The following is a 24036-nucleotide window of genomic DNA, read 5'->3' on the forward strand; positions in this document are numbered from 1 at the left end:
AAAGAAAATTTATATATATACACACACATATATACGTATATATATACACATACACACACACGTATATATACACATATATATACACACATATATATACGTGTGTGTGTGTATATATATATAAAATATCTCAAGCACACATAGACATACAGGTAATACTCATGCACCAACCATCCAGCTTTATAAAATCTTGGTTATATATTCTTTAAATTAAGAGTAGAACACTATAAAGACAACTAAAGCCCCTGTGCACTTCTCTAATCTCATTCTTTCCCTCCCAAAAGCAAACATTTATTCTAAATTTGTGTTCAGCATTCCCATGCAAGTTTTCATACTTTTACTACATTTGCATGAACCCATAAGAAATACAAAATTGCTTCACATTCTAAAGTCAATATAAATAGTATCCTATTTCTTCTGCAACTCGTTTTTTGTTGTTCTATATTATGTCCTAAGATTAATCCATGTTGACCATCTAGCTGAGGATCAGCAAATTCTCTCTGTAAAGGGCCAGATAGTAAACACTTGAGGTTTTATGGGCCAGTGTCTGTTGCAACTACTTTACTTTGCTGTTGCACAAAAGCAGCCAAAGATGATATGTAAGTGAATAAGCTTGCGTTCCATAAAAATTTTATTTGTGGACACCAAAATTTGAATGTCATACAGTTTTCTTTTTTTTTTTTTTTTTTGGGACAGAGTCTCACTTTCTCACCCAGGCTGGAATGCAGTGGTGCAATCTTGGCTCACTGGAATGTCTGCCTCCCAGGTTCAAGCGATTCTCCTGCCTCAGCCTCCTGAGTATCTGGGACTACAGGTGCGTGCCACCACACCCAGCTAATTTTTGTATTTTTAGTAGAGATGAGGTTTTGCCATATTGGCCAGGCTGGTCTCGAACTCCTGACCTCAGGTGATCCACCCACCTCAGCCTCCCAAAGTTCTGGGATTACAGGTGTGAGCCACCGCGCCCAGCCTGCATTCACTCTTGAGTACACTCTGAATGGGCTTCTACTGATAATCACTCTATCCAAACTGTTCACTAAGCATTAGCCTCCAGCTTGCAAAGACCTTGCAGTCTTTACCTTGATCTCTCAAGCAGCAATGTGAGATTATTACATATATTATATATCAGTTTTCATCCACAATTCCTGGCTCATAACTTCCATATCCCTTGTTGCAGTCAACAGAATCTCTAACCTTCTCCTGTCTTCCTTTTACCTTACCAGGGTAAGACTCTAATCTGATTATGGGTCATAAGACTCTCATTCAAATCAGAGAGTGTCCTGCTTCATCCTCTGGAGGAAGGAATGCTGCACAAAGAGGCCAAGAAGGATCTGAACAGACAGGCCTTGCTAGGTTTAGATCACATCCTTTCTGTCCAATCACATTTCAACACAGCTGTCCAAGCTTCAATCAGGTCTATCCAACGAAGCCTCCATAAAACGCCCAAGAGGACAGGGCTCCAGAGCTTCTGGAGAGCTGAACAAGAGCTCATCCACGCGCTGGGGGGCATGGCACACCCCATCTCTACAAGGAAAGAAACTCCTGTGCTGGAGATCCTCCAGACCTTACTCTGTATCTCTTCAACTGGCTGTTTTTTTTGTATCCTTTAAAATACCATCTGTAATAAATTGGTAAACATGTTTCTCTGAGTTATACGAGCCACTCTGGCAAATTAATCAAACCCAAAGAGAGGGTTATGGGAACCTCAACTTGAAGCCAGTTGGTTAGATGTTCTGGAGGCCTGGACTTGCAAATGGTGTCTGAAATGGGGTAGTCTTGGGGACTGAGCTCTCAGCTTATGGGATCTGACCCTATCTCTGGGTAGATAGTATCAGAGATGAATGGGAGGCCACCCAGCTGGGTGCCATGAAGAACTGATTGCTCGCTTGCTGGTGAGGAGAAATACCACACATTCTGGGTCACAAAAGTCTTCTGAGTCTATTGTTGTGCTGGTGTGAGAGCACGGGGAAAACACAGGTTGGGTTTTGCACTCAATACCGGTAGCTGCTTGTTTTCCTCTAGCTTTTTGGCAGCGCTTTCTCGGGTTCCTTGGCCAGCTCTCCCTATCCAACACCAGTGTCAGAGTTCTTGCCCCAGGCCTGCTTCTCACTAAACACACTCAGTTGGCATCCATTCTACAACTTTAGGCACCATCTAGAAAGAGATGACTCCAATTTTTTTTTTTTTTTTTTTTTTTTTTTTTGAGACGGAGTCTCACTCTGTCGCCCAGGCTGGAGTGCAGTGGCATGATCTTGGCTCACTGTAAGCTTCGTCTCCCAGGTTCACACTATTCTCCTGCCTCAGCCTCCCGAGTGGCTGGGACTACAGGCGGCCGCCACCACGCCTGGCTAATTTTTTGTATTTTTAGTAGAGACGGGGTTTCACCATGTTAGCCAGGATGGTATCGATCTCCTGACCTCGTGATCTGCCTGCCTCGGCCTCCCAAAGTGCTGGGATTACAGACGTGAGCCACTGTGCCCAGCACGACTCCAAAATTTATCACTCCATCCTAAAACCTTATTTTTGAGCTCCAAACTCATTTATAATTGCCTATTTGATTTCCACTTGGAATCGATATGAAAAATATTCAAGATGGAAATTCTGATCTCTTCCCTAAGTTCAACATATGAACTAGGTACCTTTAGTTGTTTGAGACAGAAACCAAGGAATTATTCCAACACCTCCCTTTCTTACCTTGCCATCCAATCCACAACCATATCCTATAGATCCTACCTCTAGAATCTCTCCTGAAGATTCTCTTTTGTCTATTTCTGTGACCACCACCCAGCTAACACCATCTCTCTCCTAGCACTGCACCAGCCTAACTAGTCTCCTGCTTCCATTCCTACTCCTTCTTCTTTCCTGCTTCTTTCCTACTTCTCCTGCTTCTTTCCTACTCCATCTTCTCACGACAGGTACCTTAGTAACAATTAGATAACATCATTTTACCACATAAAATCCTTCAAAGGCTTCCCAATGGACTTAGGGCAAGATCCAACTCTTAACCATGGCTTAGAAAGCTATAAATGTTCAATCTCTGATTTCATCTAGGGCGATTTTGCCTCTTGCTAGAAATATTCAAGCCACACTAACCTCCCTTAGGTTCTTCAAACATGCTAAGCTCTTTCCTACCTAAGGACTTAGCAAGGCAATTTCTCTGCATGGACCACCTCCCAGACACCCCACCCTGCCTATCCCTCACCCCACACCTTCTGCTCCAGCAACTCTATGCACAGGTGACTCCTCTGCTTATGAGCCTCCTCCAAAGAAAGGTCTTCCCTGGCCCCCAACCCAAAGCTCTCTCTTTTATCTCTCTCAAATATTCAATTTGTTACTTATATCTTTTCTTTAAAAAAAAAAAAAAGAAGAAGAATTTTCCATGTTCTACTAAAATTAATTAACAAAGACTTAGAAAAAGCTTCTCTTAAAATTTATTTTATTTTATAGAGATGGTCTCTCGCCATGTTGTCCAGACTGGTCTGGAACTCCTGGTCTCTAGCGATCCTCCCACCTTGGCTTTCCAAAATGCTGGAATTACAGACGTGAACCACTGTGTCCAGCCCTAGAAAGAGCTCCTCATTTGACAATTACAACTTGGGTCACAAATTACAATTTAAAATCATTTTTCTGATAAATGTTATTATAAAGTTATTATTTACTTATTCATATTCTTCATTTACACCAAAATCATAATAAAAGCCAGTTCTAATATAAAAATAATGTATTCTGTAAGGGTATCACCAAGACAATGCTGAGATTATAGCCAAGCTAATTCTGAAAGAACTAAAAAACCAGAAAGAAAACCCATACAACCTAATGAAGATCGATCTTCATAGTTCCTTCCATAACATGGGAATAAAATGTCTAAAATTTTAGGGCTAAAAGACCTTTTGAGATGTTCTAGCCTCTTGTCCTTATTTTTACAGATAATAAAAATGAATTCCAAAAACGGTAAGTGACTTGCCTAAGGTCACACAGCTGGGCAAAGAACAAAATACATTCCAAGGATCCCAATTTGATCCTACTATATTTCCTCATTTTAGCAAATGCCTCCACATAAGAGGGTTTACAATGTTCAGTAATTAATTTAACACATCTAAGTTCTGTAATGATATTTAACCCTGACTTTCTTATGATTTAGACAGATGAGCTTCTCGTCTTAATAAAAGCATACACCTATTTCTAGCTTTACAGAGAGTAAATGAAATAACTTACTTGGCATGCGAGGGTCTCACATGAATTCTAGAATTGTGACGAAGGCTTAACATATTTTCATGTTCTACTTGCTTGACCTGAGCTTCAAGTTTTGAAATCATTCTAATTCAAAAGCAATAAAGATAAATTAAGTACATTTCAACAAATTTAAAATATAGCTCAACCACAGTTTATTTAACAGGTCTTCCTAAAAAATGGGTGGTAAAAGAGTTGCAAGTCCATGGCTGGGAACGGTGGCTCACCCCTATAATCCCAGCACTTTGGGAGGCCGACGCAGGTGGATCACAAGGTCAAGAGATAGAGACCATCCTGGTCAAGGTGGTGAAACCCCGTCTCTACTAAAAATACAAAAATTAGCTGGGCATGGTGGTTGGTGCGCACCTGTAGTCCCAGCTACTCGGGGGGCTGAAGCAGGAGAATCACTTGAACCCGGGAGGTGGAGGTTGCAGTGAGCCAAGATCACACCAGCCTGGCAACAGAGTGAGACTCTGTCTCAAGAAAAAAAAAGAGTTGCAAGTCCATAAACCTTTTTCATAGTAAAACATCACCATTATTTAAAAAGCTAAATAGGCCAGGTGCGGTGGCTCACACCCGTAATCCCAACACTTTGGTAGGCCAAGGTGGGTGGATCATCTGAGGTCAGGAGTTCAAGACTAGCCTGGCCAGCACGGTGAAACCCCTATCTCTACTAAAAATACAAAATCAGCCAGGTGTGGTGGCATTCGCCTGTAATCCTAGTTACTCGGGAGACCAAGGCAGGAGAATCAGCTTGAACCCGGGCGGTGGAGGTTGCAGGGAGCCATTATCACACCACTTCACTCCAGCCTGGGCGACAGAGCAAGACTCTGTCTCAAAAAAGAAAAAAAAATAAAACAAAAGCTAAACAAAAATCAGTGACTATAAATAGAAAAACAGAAAAACAAATACATTAAAACTCTACAAAGGAACATTTCCCATACAACTGAATAAAAAGGAACAAATGGACTTAATATCACAAGTTATATAAATTTGACTACAGATCAAAACATAACACTTATAAATAAATATAAAATTAAATTGTCAAATAAACTGCATTCTAATGTGTTTAATCCTAATATGTATATAACCATGCATACAATAGGTAGCACTTTCACAAACGAGGAAGCAGGCTTAACTTCCAAAAACAGAGCTTTAAAAAAAATAATAAAAAATAAAAAATAAAAACCTTTCTAATTTTTAAAAGAAGCCAAGGCTAAAATATTGCAAACAACCTACAGGTATTTCACCTGATTTGTGCCATGTTCAAAATAAAAGCCTATTTTCAAGTTTACCAACAGGAAATAACTACTCTGGCCAACTATTTTAAAGATATCCTGGCATTCATGCTGTTCTTTCTTCCCCCCTTTAAGAGATGAGGTCTCACTCTGTCACCCAGGCTGGAGTGCACTGGCATGATCATTGCTTGCTGCAGCCTCAAATCCCTGTGCTTAAGAGATGCTCTTGCCTCAGTCTCCCAAGTAGCTGGGAGTACAGGTGCACGCTGCCATGCCTGGCTTGTTCTTTTAAGCTCTGTGTATGACTTCATTTTACCTTTCAAACTCGAATTCTTACCTACTCTGATGCAAGGAAGGTTTGAGAAATAATAGCTCTAACAAGGCTGATGTTTTATACCAATCTGATAAGAAACTTATCACTAGAACTGAATGAATCACAGAAGAGAGGCAGATGAGAAACCTAGACAGCATTTCTGTTCTTCTCTATGAGAACTTAAGACTGCAGTAGAATTTCTAAATAAGGGATATTACTTATATCCAAATACAAACATAAAATTTGCTTTTGAACCAGTTTAAATATTTCTCTTTTCTATCTTTCATTTTTTGGGGGGGCGGGGGCAGTAGGGGGGAGACAGTCTTGCTCTGTCACCCAGGCTGGAGTGCAGTGGCGTAATCTTGGCTCACTGCAACCTCCGTCTCCAGAGTTCAAGCGATTCTCCTGCCTCACCCTCCTGAGTAGCAGGGATTACAGGCGTGCACCATCATGCCCAGCTAATTTTTGTATTTTTAGTAGAGAAAGGGTTTTGCCATGTTGGCCAGGCTGGTCTTGAACTCCTGACCTCAGGTAATCTTCCCACCTCAGTCTCCCAAAGTGCTGAGATTACAGGCGTGAGCCACTGCACCCAACCCAGTTCGGATATTTCTAATCATTTGCAATAGATATCATTTACGATTCTGTCCCTACCTAATTAAACAAATCAGATCATTAATACAGTCTCCAACCAGGTCTTTCTGAAAGTAGATGACCACAATTTTGGTGTTAATGCTGTTTTCTTTTTGAAGCACAAACATAATTCCGTGAACTAAGCTGCTTCTTAAAAGTTCTTTCCAGTGGTTAAATATCATTTGGATTTTAACCTATGCTGAAAAAAATACACAATGTTTAGGAAAATATCCGCCTCTGAGGCACAACCACCAATACCTTTTAATCACTTAAAACATCTTGTTTGAAACCAGGTGCAGTAGCGCATGCCTGTAATCCCAGCACTTTGTGTGGATGAAGCGAGAGGATCACTTGAGGCCGAGAGACTGAGACTAGCCAGGGCAACATAGCAAAACCCTACTTCTAAAAAAAGTTTTTAAAAATCAGCCAGGCTTGCTAGGCTCCATGGCTTACGCCTATAATCCCAGCAATCTGGCAAGCCGAGGCAGGCGGATCACTTGAGGTCAGGAGTTCAAGACCAGCCTGGCCAATATGGCGAAACCCTGTCTCTATCAAAAATACAAAAAATTAGCTGGGTGTGGTGGCGCACTCCTATAGTCCCAGCTACTCAGGAGACTGAGGCAGGAGAATTGCTTGAACCCAAGAGGAGGAGGTTGCAGTGAGCCGAGATTGTGCCACTGCACTCCAGCCTGAGTGACAGAGTAAGACTCTGTATCAACGACAACAACAAAAAAATCAGCCAGCCATGATGATGAGCACTTGTAGTCCCAATTATTCAGGAAGCTGAGGCAGGAAGATTGCTTGAGCCCAGGAATTCACAGTCAACCTAGGCAGCATATTGAGACCCTGTCTCTTAAAAAAAAAAAGAAAAAAAAAAAAAAAGAGAGAGAGAGAGAGAAAGAAGAAATCTTGTTTGGCTAAAATGAAATGTATTTCCATGTCAAGGGAAAATTAAGATAAAACTAGCTCTCAAACTGCTTAAAAATCCTCAAGAGGCAGGGCGCGGTGGCCCAAGCCTGTAATCCCAGCACTTTGGGAGGCTGAGACAGGTGGATCACGAGGTCAGGAGATCGAGACCATCCTGGCTAACATGGTGAAACCCCGTCTCTACTAAAATACAAAAAACTAGCCGGGCGAGGTGGCGGGTGCCTGTAGTCCCAGCTACTTGGGAGGCTGAGGCAGGAGAATGGCGTAAACCTGGGAGGCGAAGCTTGCAGTGAGCTGAGATCCGGCCACTGCACTACAGCCTGGGTGACAGAGCGAGACTCCATCTCAAACAACAATAACAAAAAATCCTCAAGAAAAAATTCTTTCTTATCATGTTCAATACAGACACATAAAAGAACAATTGAGGTATGTGTACATTAGTAAGATAATACATTTTACCTTTTCAAATCAGAAATCTGAGTATATGCATCAAGCAATTTGTTTTCAGTTGTATTTAATGCATCCTATGGAAATAAAGGAGAAATTCAGATAACTGAAGACAAATATTCAGATGTATCATTTTAAAATGCATAAAAGAAAATCAATCTAAGGCTAAACCGACTAGCTACCAACCATACTTAGCAAGTAGGGCATAAACCATACAGCCAGGACCAACAGTTCAAGGAAAACAAACGAGAGGAAAGCACCAGCCTATACAAGTCACTCTGTGTAAGTGCCCTGGGTAACAGACACAGCCCATTATACTTGGCTTTATTAGAAATAAACCAGTGTTAAAATAACTTGACTAAAACCTCAGAAGGAGGGTAAAACAAATATTTTCAATGAGATTAGATATCATGGGATCTGCTCCTGAACCCTCAGAACGGTTTGACTGCCAAGCTATGCAGGCCTTTTTGGTAAGCTTCAATAACCACAACCCTCCATTCTGTGCAACAGAAATACCTAGGCCCCACTTAACACCATCGTTGAAGGGTTTTACTGAATGCAAATACGTAGTCTCCAAACAGAGCTTTCATAAAGAATTCAAACATAATCAATAAACTCAACCCTACCAAAAGCTAATGCAGTGAAAATCAAAGCTTGATATTTAATCAGTATTAAATGGCTGGGTGCAGTGGCTCATGCCTGTAATCCCAGCACTCAGGAAGGCTGACACGGGTGGATCACTTGAGGTCAGGAATTGGAGACCAGCCTGGCCAACGTGGTGAAATCCCATCTCTACTAAAAATATAAAAATTAGCTGGGCATGGTGGCGCACACCTGTAATCTCAGCTACTTGGGAGGCTAAGGCAGAAGAATCGCTTGAACCCAGGAGGCAGAGGTTGTGGTGAGCTGAGATCACACCACCGCACTCCAACCTGGGTGTCACAAAACAAACAGTATTAAATAATAATTTGCATCTGTATGGTACCTTATACTCTTTTGAACAATTTCATTTCAAATGCAATAGCCATTCAATAAATATTTGTTAGATGAATGAATCTACCAAACTTGTCAGTTAAATGGGGCAGGTATTTGAAAATAAGGATACTGAAACAGGATGAGCAAGGTTCTAGTTCCAACAGCTACGGAGGGTGCATGAAGGGGTGCAAGGAGGAGGAAGAGTCAGATCCCTTGATTTCCAATCCAGTGTTTCTACCTCTGCATGAAATCTGCATGAAATCTAGAACATAAACCATTACCCCTTACCTTTACTCTCCTGTGTTCTTTTCCAAGGGACTCATACTCTCCTAAAAGCTACAAGGAAAAAAAAAAAACCACAAAATTCAACGTTATTCTACCAACTGAGGTACAGTCTACAAAATAACTGCCTATAGCCTTCAAAAATGCCAATGTCATGAAAGAGAAAGGTCAATAGAAAACTAGTTATTCAATGTAAAGGGAATGGGACAATTCTCAATTTCTGGAATGGTTTCTATACATTTGATATTATTTAATTATCAAATATTATTTAAATATCAAATAATATTTAAATAAAGGTGGATGCAGTGGCTCATACCCATAATCCCAACACTTTGGGAGGCTGAGGAGGGAAGATCACTTGAGGCCCGGAGCTGGAGATCAGCCTAGGGAACAGAGCAAGACCTTGCCTCTTCAAAAAAAAAGAGCTGGGCTCGGTGGCTCACGCCTGTAATCCTAGCACTTTGGGAGGCTGAGGTGGAAGGATTGCTTGAGCCTGAAAGTTCAAGAGTTCAAGGCTACAGTGAGCTATGATCGTGCCACTGCATTCTAACCTGGGGGACAAAGACAGACTCCGTCTTAAAATAAAAATAGCTGAACATGGAGATACATGCTTATAGATTCAGGAGGCTCACCTGAGCCTGGGAGGTTGAGACTGCAGTGAGCTTGCAGTGAGGCTTGCAGTGAGATTGCACCACTGCGACCCTGTCTCAAAATAAAATATCAATACCATTTAAGTATTTTAAAAGACTAAAATTTGCATTGCTCTTTTTGGAACTATTACTTTTATTTTTTATTTATTTATTTTTTAGATGGAGTCTTGCTCTGTCACCAGGCTGATGTGCAGCGGCTCACTGCAACCTCTGCCTCCCTGGTTCAAGCAATTGTCCTGCCTCAGCCTCCCGAGTAGCTGAGACTATAGGCGCCTGCCACCAGGCCCAGCTAATTTGTGTATTTTTAGTAGAGACGGGGGTCTCATCATGTTGGCCAGGATGGTCTCGATCTCTTGACCTCATATCCGCCCACCTCAGCCTCCCAAAGTGCTGGGATTACAGGTGTGAGCCACCGTGTTCAGCCTTTTTTTTTTTTTTTTTTTTTGAGCTAGAGTCTCGCTCCGTCACCCAGCCTGAAATGCAGTGGCATGATCTCAGCTCACTGCAACCTCCACCTCCCAGATTCAAGCAATTCTAGTACCTCAGCCTCCTGAGTAGCTGGAATTACATGCATGTGCCACCATGCTCAGCTAATTTTTGTATTTTTAGTAGAGACGGCATCTGATCATGTTGGCCAGGCTTGTCTCGTACTCCTGACCTCAAGAGATCCACCTGCCTTGGCCTCCCAAAGTGCTGGGATTATAGGTGTGAGCCTCCACACCTGGCCTATGGTATGTTACTTTTTGCTAAGTTAGTTCTACACAGTAAAAGCACAATGCCAAAGTCTTTATTTAAAAATATATACATGTGAGGCTGGGCACAGAGGCTTACGCCTGCAATCCCAGCTCTTTGGGAGGCCAAGGTGGGCGGATCACTTGAGCTGAGGAGTTCAAGACCAGCCTGGCCAACATAGCAAAACCTTGTCTCTACTAAAAATATAAAAAAGATTAGCTGGGTGCAGTGGCGCCTGCCTGTAATCCTGCCTACTTGGGTGGCGGAGGTGGGAGAATTGCTTGAACCCAGGAGGCAGAGATTGTAGTGAGCCGAGAGGGCACTACTGCACTCTAGCCTGAGTGACAGAGCAACACCCTGTCTCAAAAATAAATAAGAGGCTGGGTGCGGTGGCTGACACCTGTAATCCTAGCACTTTGGGAGGCCAAAGCAGGAGGATCACTTGAGGTCAGGAGTTCGAGACCAGCCTGGCCAATATGGTGAAACTCCATCTCTACCAAAAATATTTTTTGTTGTTTTTTCCTTTTTTCTTTTGAGACGGAGTCCCACTCTGTCACCCAGGCTGGCATGCAGTAGCATGATCTCGGCTCATTACGACCTTCGCCTTCCGAGTTCAAGCGATTCTCCTGCCTCAGCCTCCCAAGTAGCTGGAATTACAGGCATGTGCCACCACGCCTGACTAATTTTGTATTTTTAGTAGAGACAGGGTTTCTCCATGTTGGTCAGGCTGGTCTTGAACTCCTGACCTCAGGTGATCTGCCCGTCTTGGCCTCCCAAAATGCTGGTATTACAGGCATGAGCCACCATGCCTGGCCCAAAAATATTTTAAAAAATAAAAATAGACCAGGTGTGGTGACTCATGCCTGTAATCCCAGCACTTTGGGAGGCCAAGGCGACCGAATCACAGGGTCAGGAGATCGAAACCATCCTGGCTAACATGCTGAAACCCCGTCCCTACTAAAAATACAAAAAATTAGCTGGGCGTGGTGGCGGGCACCTGTAGTCCCAGCTTCTCAGGAGGCCGAGGCAGGAGAATGGCGTGAACCCGGGAGGTGGAGCTTGCAGTAAGCCGAGATCGCGCCACTGCACTCCAGCCTGGGTGAAAGAGAGAGACTCTGTCTCAATAAATAAATAAATAAAAATATAAGAATACATATGTGAGATTTCTAGTTCAAGATGACAAATGAAAAATAGAATTTTCTCCTTTTCACCCTGAGAGTCCACTAAACTAACAATGAAGAAATTAAAGACAAAACAAAAGAGGTGACAGTAACAGGTAAGAGATTTCAATAAAAGTCTTAGAAGATTGAAAAGAAAACAAAGTGTTGACCGCGCACAGTGGCTCATGCCTGTAATTCCAGCACTTTGGGAGGCTGAGGTGGGCGGATCACCTGAGGCCAGGAGTTCAAGACCAGCCTGGCCAACATGGCGAAACCCTGTCTCTACTAAAAATACAAAAATTAGCCAGCTGTGGTGGCATACACCTGTAGTCCCAGCTACTCGGGAGGCTGAGGCAGGAAAATTGCTTGAACTTGGGAGGCAGAGCTTACAGTGAACCAAGATAGCGCCACTGCACTCCAGCCTGAGTGACAGAGCAAGACTCCGTCTCAGGAAAAAAAACAGAAAAGAAAAAGAAATAAAGTGCTTTAGCAGGGTAGAGGGAGATACAACCCCAAGTGCCTGAATCCGGGAATGCTGATGAAAAGTAGGCTGATGTTGGCATCACTGTGAGAGGTGCCCACCTTGAAACCCAGGTTTAGAGATGGACAGGGTTTAGGCACAGGGCTGACCACAGAGAACTGGTTGAAATTCCTTATGTAGTCAGAGCCCAGGACACATCCCATACACCAGTAGACTGTTCACCCAGGTGGCAGGACAGCAGGAGAAAATGAATAGGGAGAGAAATGGAACTTTGGAAATCCAAGGATAATAGTGGAGTGGGAGGCAGAGGATAAAGAGAAAATGACTAAGTAAAAGACTTCAAAAACACCCAGGGCAGGTCACACCTATAATCCTAGCACTTTGAGAGGCCGAGGAATATCACTTGAGCCCAAGAATTGGAGACCAGCCTGCGCAATATAGCAAGACGCCATCTCTACAAAAAATTTAAAAATTAGCCAGTCCTGGTGGCATGTGCCTATAGTCCCAGCTACTCAGGAGGCTGAGGCAGGAAGATTCCTCGAGCCCAGGGGGTTGAAGATGCAGTGAACTACGATCACACCACTGCACTCCAGTCTAGGTGACAAGGTGAGACCTGTCTCTAAAACAAATATATTAATAAACAATTTTTTTCTTTTTAAAAAGGCTGACTTCCCGCTCCTTCACTGCCAGAGTCTGACTGATAGGTCCCAGGCAAGAGACTGTAAGATCTGTCTTTAGGAAAACTGAACAACCCCAGAAAAAAAAACCTCTAAACATTCACATCTGGAGGTCCCCTAACAAAATGACTGGCACGTGACTCTACAATTGCCTGAAAATGAAGGCTACCAAGAACTAAGTCCCATCCATGCACTCAGAGTCTTTCAATAGCTTTTTATACTGCTTCACTTTTATTTATTTAATTTATTTTTTATCTTTTGAGAGAGTCTCACTCTGTCACCCAGGCTGGAGTGCAGTTGTGTGATCTCAACTCACTGCAACCTCCACCTCTTGGGTTCAAGCAATTCTCATGCTTCAGGCCTCCTGAGTAGCTGGGATTACAGATGTGGACCACCACGTCCAGCTAATTTTTCTATTCTCAGTAGAGACAGGGTTTCGCCATGTTGGCCAGGCTGGTCTCAAATTCCTGGCCTCAAGTGATTCGCCCATCTCAGCCTCCCAAAGCACTGAGATTATAGGTGTGAGCCACCACACCCAGCCTAGTAGTGCCCCTTAAATGTGAGCCTGCAAAAGAACCAACACTTGGAAAAATACATTAAATATGAAACATACTTCAAATCAAAACAAAAGGTTAAGTCCGGGCGCAGTGGCTCACGCCTGTAATACCAGCACTTTGGGAGGCCAAAGCAGGTGGATCACGAGGGCAGGAGCTCGAGACCATCCTGGCCAACATGGTGAAACCCCGTCTCTACTAAAAATAAAAAATTAGCCAGGGGTGGCTGCGGGTGCCTGTAGTCTCACCTACTCGGGAGGCTGAGGCAGGAGAATGGCGTGAACCTGGGAGGCGGAGCTTGCAGTGAGCCGAGATCCTGCCACTGCACTCCAGCCTGGGCAACAGAGCAAGACTCCATCTCAAAAAAAAAAAAAAAAAAAAGGTTAACTCAGAATAATGAACACTACAGAAACTGTCTAATGGAAGCCATAATATTCTGAAAGAAATAACATTAGTCTCAAAACAGGAACAAAAAGCTACTAAAAATGATCAATCAGAAAAAGTTACTAGAAACTTAAAAAATATATATATATATATTGTTAGAAAATTTCGGCATACCAAGGATAAAAAGATGATCCTAAAAAACTTCCAGAAAGAGAAAAAAAGAACCACATTCAAAAGGAATGAGAAACATGATTATTAAATGCAATGTGGGCCAGGCACGTTGGCTCATGCCTGTAATTCCAGCACTTTGGGAGGCCAGTGTGGGAGTATCGCTTGAGCTCAGGAGTTGGAGACCAGCAAGGGCAACATAGTGAGACCTCATCTCTACAAAAATATAAAATTAGCCAGGTGTGATAGCCTGTAGTGCCTGTAGTCTCAGCTATCCGAGAGGCTGACGTAAGAGGATCACTTGAGCCCTGGAGGTTGAGGCTGCAGTGAGCTATGAATATGCCTACTGTACTCCAGCCTGAGTGACAGAGTGAGACCCTGTCTCAAAAAAATAATAACAATAAATGCAGTGTGTGATCCTTGATTGGATTCTGGATTAAAAAGTAAAAAACAAAAACATCTATAAAGGATATTATTTAGACAACTGGCAACATTTGAATATAGACAATGTATTTAGATATTAGTATTATATCAATGTTAAGTTTCCTGAGGATGAAAAGTACATTGAGATTATACAGAATGTCTCTGTTCTTCAGAGATACCTGTTGAGGTATTTAAGGGTAAATTATCATAGTGTCTAATTTACTCTCAAATATAGTTCAGCAAAAGAAAAAAGTTTGTATCTCTATGGAGACAAAGCAATGCTGTAAGATACAACTGGTAAATCTAGGTAAAGAATATACAAAGGTTTTCATTGTATCATTCTTACAACTTTTCTGCAGGCTTGAAACTTTGAAAGCCATGGGAAGGGAGAGAAAGGAAAAGAATCGATCATGTCATAGGCAATAAAACAAAGCCTTCAAATCTGAAGAAAACATATACCCAGAATCACAATCAGGATCTGGATCTTCATCTTCAGCTAGGACCTAGATCTTCATCCACCACAATTACAGATAATATGTAAAATTCCAGAAATAATAATATCAAGCTGGCCGCAGGGGCTCATACCTGTAATCCCAGCCCTTCGGGAGGCCGAGGCAGGTGGATCACCTGAGGTCAGGAGTTCGAGGCCAGCCTGGCCAATATGGTGAAACCCTGTCTCTACTAAAAATGCAAAAATTAGCTAGGCATGGTGGCATGCGCCTATAACCCCAGCTACTCAGGAGGCTGAGGCAAGAAAATCATTTGAACCTAGGAAGTGGAGGTTGCAGTGAGCCAAGATCATGTCACTGCCCTCCAGCCTGGGCGACAGAACAAGACTCCGTGTCAAAAAAGAAAGAAAGAGGCCAGGGGCGGTGGCTTACGCCTGTAATCCCAGCACCTTAGGAGGCTGAGGTGGGCGGATCACCTGAGGTCAGGAGTCCGAGACCAGCCATGGCTAACATGGTGAAACCCTGTTTCCACTGAAAATACAAAAAACTAGCCAAGCGTGGTGGTGCACACCTATAATCCCAGCTACTTGGTAGGCTGAGGCAGGAGAATCGCTTGAACCCAGGAGGCAGAGGCTGCGGTGTGCCGAGATTGCGCCATTGCACTCCAACATGTGCAATATAAGAGCAAAACTCCGTCTCAAAAAAAAGAAAGAAAGAACAACATCAGTACATTATTTAGAAATACATAAATACTAGAATACGATATACTTCAAGAAAAAAACGAACAAAGGATGTAAAAGGCCTTAATTTTTAAAAAAGAAAAATACTTGAGATTTAAACCACGTTCACATATGGGAAGAATCAGTATTTCTTTTTTTTTTTTTTTTTTTTTTGAGACGGAGTCTCGCTCTGTCGCCCAGGCTGGAGTGCAGTGGCCGGATCTCAGCTCACTGCAAGCTCCGCCTCCTGGGTTTACGCCATTCTCCTGCCTCAGCCTCCCAAGTAGCTAGGACTACAGGCGCACGCCACCTCACCCGGCTAGTTTTTTGTATTTTTTTTTTTTAGTAGAGACGAGGTTTCACTATGTTAGCCAGGATGGTCTCGATCTCCTGACCTCATGATCCGCCCGTTTCGGCCTCCCAAAGTGCTGGGATTACAGGCTTGAGCCATCGCGCCCGGCCAAGAATCAGTATTTCAAGTCTCAGCTGTCTCCAAATAAATCTGTAAATTCAGTGCAATTCCAACCAAAAGCAGAGTGACATACTGACGGTATTACTTGTATGAAACAAAACAAAGTCAAGAATAGGCAAAATAATTTTTACAAGAGCAAAAAAACGAGATAAGAAAATGACACCAAAAATCAACACCTGTTATAAAATACTAATAATTAACATGATGTGGTTCCAATTCAGAGACAGACCAATGGAACAGCTCAGAGCCTCAAAACAGATTTACACGAGAAGGAAATATAACGTACAACATAAGTCCGTAAGGGAAGGATAATCTATTAAAAAATGATTCTGGGACAACTGGTTAATCATCGGGGGCAGGAAGGATCAAGTTCCATTCCTACTCATACCATATATTATATAAGAGGTAATTCTGGGCTGGATGCAGTGGCTTGCACCTATAATCCCAACACTTTGGCAGACTGAGGCAGGAGAATCACCTGAGGTCAGGTGTTCAAGACCAGCCTGGCCAACATGGTGAAACTCCGTCTCTACTAAAAATACAAAAAAAATTAGCCAGGCGTGGTGATGGGTGCCTGTAATCCCAGCTATTTGGGAGGTTGAGGCAGGAGATTGCTTGAAGCCAGGAGGCAGAGGTTGCAGTGAACCAAGATTGCACCATTGCACTCCAGCCTGGACAACAAGAGCAAGACTCCATCTCAAAAACAAACAAAAAACACCCAAAACTTGTATCCCATAAAAATACCACAAATAAAGTGAAAAGCAAGCCACAGGCCAAAAGAAGATGGATGCAATACATATAACCATTTCCTCTTAATCGCACTTGAAAAATTAAAAGGCTTGACAATACCAAGCACTGGACATAATCTAGAAAAATAAGAATTATCATACAATACTGGCAGGAAAATAAACTGGTACAACCATTTCAGAAAGCAATTTAGCAATATCTAAAAAAGATAACAAAGCTCATATTCTATGTCCCAGTCACTGCATTCAGAGAAAGAGACTATTATAACAGGCTATATTTCCCAGTAACAGCCATAGCAATATTTCCAGTCCCATAAGCTCTTGCAGAACCTTGCTGTGTTCCATTAAGAGATGATATCCATTTTCTCTCCCCTTGAACCTATGCAGGATTTTGGGATTGTTTAAAAAATAGAATACAGGCCGGGCACAGTGGCTCATACCTATAATCCCAGCACTTTGGGAGGCTGAGGTGGGCGGATCACCTGAGATCAGGAGATCGAGACCATTCTGGTCAACATTGTGAAAACCCATCTCCTACTAAAATACAAAAAATTAGCCAGGCATGGTGGTGTGCACCTGTACTCCCAGCCACGCAGGAGGCTGAGGCAGGGGAATCCCTTGAACCTGGAAGGCAGAGGTTGCAGTGAGCCGAGATAGCGCCACTGCACTCCTGCATGGACAACAAGAGCAAAACTCCATCTCAATAAAAGAAAACAAAAGAAAACAAAAGAAAAGAAAACAAAAGAAAAGAAAATAAATAGTAAACATAAAAGTAAATAATTAGCCAGGTGTGGTGACATACGCCTATAGTCCTAGCTACTCTGAGGGGTGAGGCAGGAGGATTACTTGAGCCAGAACGTCAAGGCTCCTGTAAACTATAATCAAGCTACTGCACTCCAGCTTGAATGACAGAGTAAGACCCTGTCTCAAAAAAATAGAATGTGGTACAAGTGATGCTGTACAGTTTCCAAGGCAAGGTCATAAAAGGCAATGTAGCGCTGGGATGCTCTTTCAGGACACTTGTCTTTAGTAGTAAGCCATCATGTTGCAAAGAAACCCAACCTAACCACACAGAGAGGAACTGTGGCCTTAGCTGACAGCCACCATTCACGACAGAACATGCCCTTCAGAAGATTCCAACACCCAGTCCTTAAGTTTCTAGCTGAGGTCCTAGATACTGCAGAGCAGGCAGGCTGTCCCTGCTGGGCCCAGTACAAGCTCCTGAACAACAGAGTTCATGAGCAGAATATGTCAAGATTTGAGGTTATGAGTTTTAGAGCTATGGCAGCTAGAACAATACCCTAGAAGTGCTTGCACACATTGGCATAGGGAGCCACATAGTAGAAATGTTCATAGTAGTGTTGCTCCTAACAGCAGTGACAAACTGGCAAAAGGAAAGTGGACAAATATACTGTGGAAGAGCCACATGATGGACGACACAGGAACGAACACAAATGAAGTTGTGCTACTACTACATGTATTCAGTTAGGCAAATCTCACAAATGAAAAAAGTTGCAAAACAGTAAAGACGGTATTAAGGCCAGGCGCGGTGGCTCAGGCCTGTAATCCCAGCACTTCGGGAGGCCAAGGTGGGTGGATCGCGAGGTCAGGAGATCGAGATCATCCTGACTAACACAGTGGAAAAAACAAAACAAAACAAAAAAAACAGTAAAGACAGTATTAACAGCATTTTTTTTTTTTTTTGAGACGGAGTCTCATTCTGTCACCCAGGTTGGAGTGCAGAGGTGCAATCTCGGCTCACTGCAAGCTCTGCCTCCCGAGTTCACATCATTCTCCTGCCTCAGCCTCCTGAGTCTCAATCTCCTGACCTCGTGATCCACTCGCCTTGGCCTCCTGAAGTGCTGGGATTACAGGTGTGAGTCACCGCGCCCGGCCCAGTACAGATAGCATTTATAAAAGTTTCAAGATATGCCAAAGAAGTAACACTAATTAAGGATACATACATACACATATGACCATACAAAGACAAGGGAATGATATTTACACAATTTAGATCAGTTACTCCCAGGAAGACAGAATTGATCAGAAAAGGGTGCACAGGGGATGTCAACCGCATTTGTAGTATTTTATTTCTTTTTTTTTTTTTTTTGGAGACGGAGTCTCGCTCTGTCACCCAGGCTGGAGTGCAGTGGCCGGATCTCAGCTCACTGCAAGCTCCGCCTCCCGGGTTCACGCCATTCTCCTGCCTCAGCCTCCCAAGTAGCTGGGACTACAGGCGCCCACCACCACGCCCGGCTAGTTTTTTGTATTTTTTAGTAGAGACGAGGTTTCACCGTGTTAGCCAGGATGGTCTACGATCTCCTGACCTCGTGATCCGCCCGTCTCGGCCTCCCAGAGTGCTGGGATTACAGGCTTGAGCCACCGCGCCCGGCCGTAGTATTTTATTTCTTAAGATGGGTGGTGAATTCATACGTATGTTACATTATTCTTTGTATCTTTTTATGTACCTAAAATATTTCCAATGTAAATGTTTAAATTGAAATGAATCAATAAAAGCTGAATGTGTCAACATGGCAAATCTCAGAAACAATGTTGAAAGGGAAAAAGACAGGTTGCGGCAGGATATATGCAATGCAATACAATTCATACATAGCTCAAGAACACATAAAACATTACTAAACATTGTTTACAAACACATGCACATGTAGTAGAAGCAAAAAGAACTGCATGAGGATAACACAGCATATTTAACAAAGTGGGTACCTCTAGGGTGGAAAAGAGAGGAAAAGAAGACAGTGTTTCATTCTATCTAGAGAAGGCTAGAACGGTATTCGTTATATTATTCTCTATACTTTTCTGTATGCTTGAAGTGTTAGATATGATAAATGCAAAGTCAGTGTATCACTGGCTACATTAATATAATTTCAGCTAAAAACAACGCATTCTAGCTATCCTTTGCTGCTTCATCGCTACTCAAACGTAATTGTGGTGGGTTTGTGAATAATTAGAAACAATGACATCCCAGGCTGTGCGCAGTGGCTAACGCCTGTAATCTCAGCACTTTGGGAGGCTGAGGCAGGCAGATTACTTGAGGTCGGGAGTTCGAGACCAGCCTGACCAACATGGAGAAACCCCGTTTCTACTAAAAATACAAAATTATCTGGGCATGGTAGTGCAAGCCTGAAATCCCAGCTACTCAGGAGGCTGAGGCAGAAGAATCGCTTCAACCTGGGAGGCGAAGGTTGCGGTGAGCCAAGATTGTGCCATTGCACTCTAGCCTGGGCAACAAGAGTGAAACTTTGTCTCAAAAAAAAAAAAAAAGAAACAATGACATCCCAGTAGCAATGAATATACTTAGTACCAGTTCAAGTGATTCTCCTGCCTCAGCACCCCGAGTAGCTGGGAATACAGGCATGCACCACCATGCCTAGCTAATGTTTTGTACTTTTAGTAGTTTCACCACATTGGCCAGGCTGGTCTCAAACTCCTGACCTCAGGTGATCCGCCCGCCTCAGCCACCCAAAGTGCTGGGATCATAGGTGTGAGCCATCACACTCGGCCTAGTACCAGATCTTAAGGTCTGAATACCATTTTCCATGAAAAAGAACCACAACTCAACAGAAAAAATGACTGATTCTAGGCTGGGGCTTTGAAAAGTACAAGATGAACACAGTGCTGTGCCAGGAAATATGGACATGCTCAAAGAATGACAAAAGCATGTCAAAAAGATACGGGACCAGCCTGATGTGTGTCCCACTGGCCAAACTTGGGACACCATGAGTATCAAAATAATCATGGTAAAGAACTGTAATTCACTGAGTAAAATAAGAATCCATCAATCTTATTTACTGATATAACAAAGTAAAGGACATGCGCTTTAGTAGTAGGATCCTAGCTACTCAGGAGGCTAAGGCAGAAGGATTGTTTACTCCAGCCTGGACAACAAAGCAAGGACTTGTCTCTAAAGGCAAATAATAGATAAGTCAAGGAAAGAGGGAAGCTCCTTTCAGTCAAATGCAGAAGGAATACAAAATTAGAAAAAAAACACCACAGTATGTGCTTCTTTGAGGCGAGACTCCTCAATGGAAGCTAAAACTAGGAGGTAACAGCTTGATGAGAAAAAGGCTGGGTGCAGTGGCACATGCCTGTAATCCCTGCACTTTGAGAGGCTGAGGCGGGAGGAACGCGTGAGCCCACGAGTTTGAGACCAGCCTGGGCAACATGGCAAAACCTTGTCTCTACCAATGATACAAAAATTAGCCAAGTATGGTGGTGTGCACCTGTAATCCCAGCTACTCAGGAGGCTGAGGCAGGGGCATCACTTGAACCTGGGAGGCACAGGTTGCAGTGAGTCGAGATCATGCCATTGTACTCCAGCCTGGGCAACCAGGCAAGACTCCATCTCAAAAAAAAAAAAAAAAAAGTTAAATAATTGTCCAGGAATAGTGGCATGTGCCTGTGGTCCTAGCAACTTGGGAAGCCAAGGTGGAAGAATCACCTGAGCCCAGGGAGGTTGAGGCGTCAGTGAGCTGTGATCGCACCACTGCACTCCAGCCTGGGCAACAGAGTGAGACCCTGTCTCAAAAAAAAAAAAAAAAGAAAAGAAAAGAAAAGGAAAGGTAATATGTAATTACAGTATACTACCACAGCTTAACTGTGAACAATATTTATACAGATGTAATAAATGATATATAATTTCCATTTTAAGACACTATTGATTATAAATCGCACCATTATTTTACAAATTACTAAAAGAAAAAAATACTGCTTCACGCCTATAATCTCAGCACTTTGGGAGGCTGGGGCGGGCAAATCAAGAGGTCAAGAGATCGAGACCAGCCTGGCCAGCATGGTGAAACCATGTCTCTACTGAAATACAAAAATTAGCTGGTGGCGTGCACCTGTAGTCCCAGCTACTCAGGGGGTTGAGGGAGAATTGCTTGAACCTGGGAGGCAGAGGTTGCAGTGAGCCAAAATCATGCCACTGCACTCCAGCCTGGGCGACAGAGAGGGATTCTATCTCAAAAAATACATATATATACACACACACACACACACACACACGTGTATATACACACATACACACATACAAACACACATACATGAATCACATGGGAAGGAGCAGAAGTGTCTGTGTTGCAGCAAATGGTGTAAGAAAGCCACACTGTGACCCTGCAGAGGAGAAAGTCAGTGTGTCTGAAACTGATGGAAAAAAATGAGAGAGCAATATAAGAATATTATTTGTAAACATGGAGGAAAATGCTAGAAGAAATAGCTAAAAGAGCTGAAAGTAACAGCCTTTAGGGTAGGATACTAAGAGGTAAGTAGGGAAGACTGCTGTTTTTCATGAGATGCAAATCTAAAGCAATTAGATGGAAAACTTCAACAGCCTAAATACTTCCAGATTACTTATGTATCATAATATCCTGAAAAGGGACGTTAAGAAAAATTTAGAAGCCAGGTGCAGTGGCACACACCTGTAGACCCAGCTACTCAGAAGGCTGAGAGGAGACTGCTTGAGCCCAGGGGCTTGAGGCCAGGCTGGACAACATGGCGAGACCCTGTCTCTAAGAACAAAAAGAAAGAAAAATTTAGAAAAAAATAAGCAACCTGAAACCTAATCTAGTTTCACTGTTATACAAATCCAAATTTTAAGTGAAATTATACCAAAGTGAAAAAATATAATCAAACCTGCTCTAAATCTGGTTCATAGCATTTTATCCTGCCAGACACACAGATGTTAAGATAGCTTGAAAGTTGACCTGATGCAGACACAGGCTTTTTTTTTTTTTTTTAAGTTGACCTGCTAGAAACAGAAAGATCTGGGAGTGATGCCATCGTTCTAAGTATCTGACTTCTTGCTGCAAGGCAAGACCCAATTGGTTCCATTAGGAAGGTACATATTCACAGTTGCTGCAAAGTTATGTAAAACTAAAATAAAGGCCAGGTGCGGTGGCTCATGCCTATAATCCCAGCACTTTTGGAGGCCCAGGCAGGTGAATCACCTGAGGTCAGGAGTTCGAGACCAGCCTGGCCAACATGGGGAAACCCCGACTCTACTAACAATACAAAAATTAGCTGGGCGCAGTGGTAGGCACCTGTAATTCTAGCTACTTGGGAAGCTGAGGTGAGAGGATCGCTGGAGCCCAGAAGGTCAAAGCTGCAGTGAGTTGAGCTTGTGCCACTGCACTCCAGCCTGGGTGTCAGAGTGAGACTCTGTTTCAAAATAAATCAATAAATAATAAAATAAGCCTAGAAAGTCATAATCACTTGTAAGAGTATAATACCTAAATTACTTTTAGCCAATCACATCATTAAGTTACTATTATTCGTTACTTACATCTTGAAACATTTTGTTCTCTTGTTTTAGTTCAGCTTCTTTATCATCTGAGAGTTTGTAAGCATTCTCAAATGCTTCTTCTAAATCTTGCAGTCTAGATTTTAGTCGAATGATGGTATTGTCTTTTTCTTTACTGCTTGTTCTCATTTCCTCAATTCGTTCCTGCAAAAGTTTGGAAGCACTGCTGGCTGCACTGAAGCGTTCTCTCAAATCATTCTACAAAACAAAGACAAACATTTTTTTTTCTTTTTTTGAGATGGGAGTCTCGCTCTGTTGCCCAAACTGGAGTACAATAGCGCAATCTTGGCCTACTGCAACCTCCACCTCCTGGGTTCAAACAATTCTCCTGCCTCAGTCTCCCGAGAGCTGGGATTACAGGCGCCCACCACCACTCCTGGCTAATTTTTTGTATTTTTGGTAGAGACAGGGTTTCACTATGTTGGCCAGGCTGGTCTCAAAAGCCTGACCTCAAGTAATCCACAGGTCGCAGCCTCCCAGAGTGCTGGGATTACAGGCATGAGCTACCATGCCCAGCCCAAAATTTATTTTAAATGAAAAAATAGATGCCTCAATAAGAGCTAATAAATTATGGGCATTAAAAAATGAACAAAACATAGAGATGGAAATAAATAAATCTATTTTGTTGTATTCTGAGATGGAGAGTCCAGAAAGAATAGTTCTACTGGAATACCAGCCCCTGACATTATCATACGGTATACAGGAAACTATCATCTATGGCACTTTGATTCTAGGACTCACCTAATAGCTCCTACAGTTCACTTTAATAAGGAAAAAATAACCACTGCTATTAGGGAAATTATTTTGAAAGCATAGCTGGACTTTGTTGCCCAACATCAACATTTAGGGAGGAGAAAAACATTTCATACTCTCTCACTGTGAAAATACAGGAAATTCAAAACCCATCTGATATGTTAATATTCATTCAACAATCATTTCTGGAATACCCACTAGGTGCCAGGCACTAGGTTGCTAGAAATGTTAAGATTAACAAAAAAGACAATAGTCCCTAATGTCATGAAGCTTAGGAGGAGAGGAACTAAAAAAGCAAATAGGCCAGGCA

At 42.7% G+C, this 24036-nt stretch overlaps 1 protein-coding gene across 9 annotated transcripts in view; it reads right to left on the bottom strand.

The window, feature by feature from the left end:
- Positions 1-24036, bottom strand: part of MPHOSPH9 (M-phase phosphoprotein 9) — an 83392-nt gene that overhangs the window by 20594 nt on the left and 38762 nt on the right. For all 9 annotated transcript variants that reach the window (XR_012094612.1, XM_037995578.2, XM_008005101.3 and 6 more), the window contains 4 exons: positions 22956-23171; positions 9046-9093; positions 7795-7859; positions 4213-4314 (listed from right to left, as the gene is read on the bottom strand). Coding sequence is in view for 8 of the 9 variants with exons in the window: in XM_037995578.2 (XP_037851506.1) it covers positions 4213-4314; positions 7795-7859; positions 9046-9093; positions 22956-23171 (431 nt within the window). In the remaining variant the exon portion in view is untranslated. The remainder of the gene's footprint in view (positions 1-4212; positions 4315-7794; positions 7860-9045; positions 9094-22955; positions 23172-24036) is intronic.

The sequence above is a fragment of the Chlorocebus sabaeus genome, chromosome 11, assembly GCF_047675955.1.
Source record: "Chlorocebus sabaeus isolate Y175 chromosome 11, mChlSab1.0.hap1, whole genome shotgun sequence".
Lineage (NCBI taxonomy): Eukaryota > Metazoa > Chordata > Mammalia > Primates > Cercopithecidae > Chlorocebus > Chlorocebus sabaeus.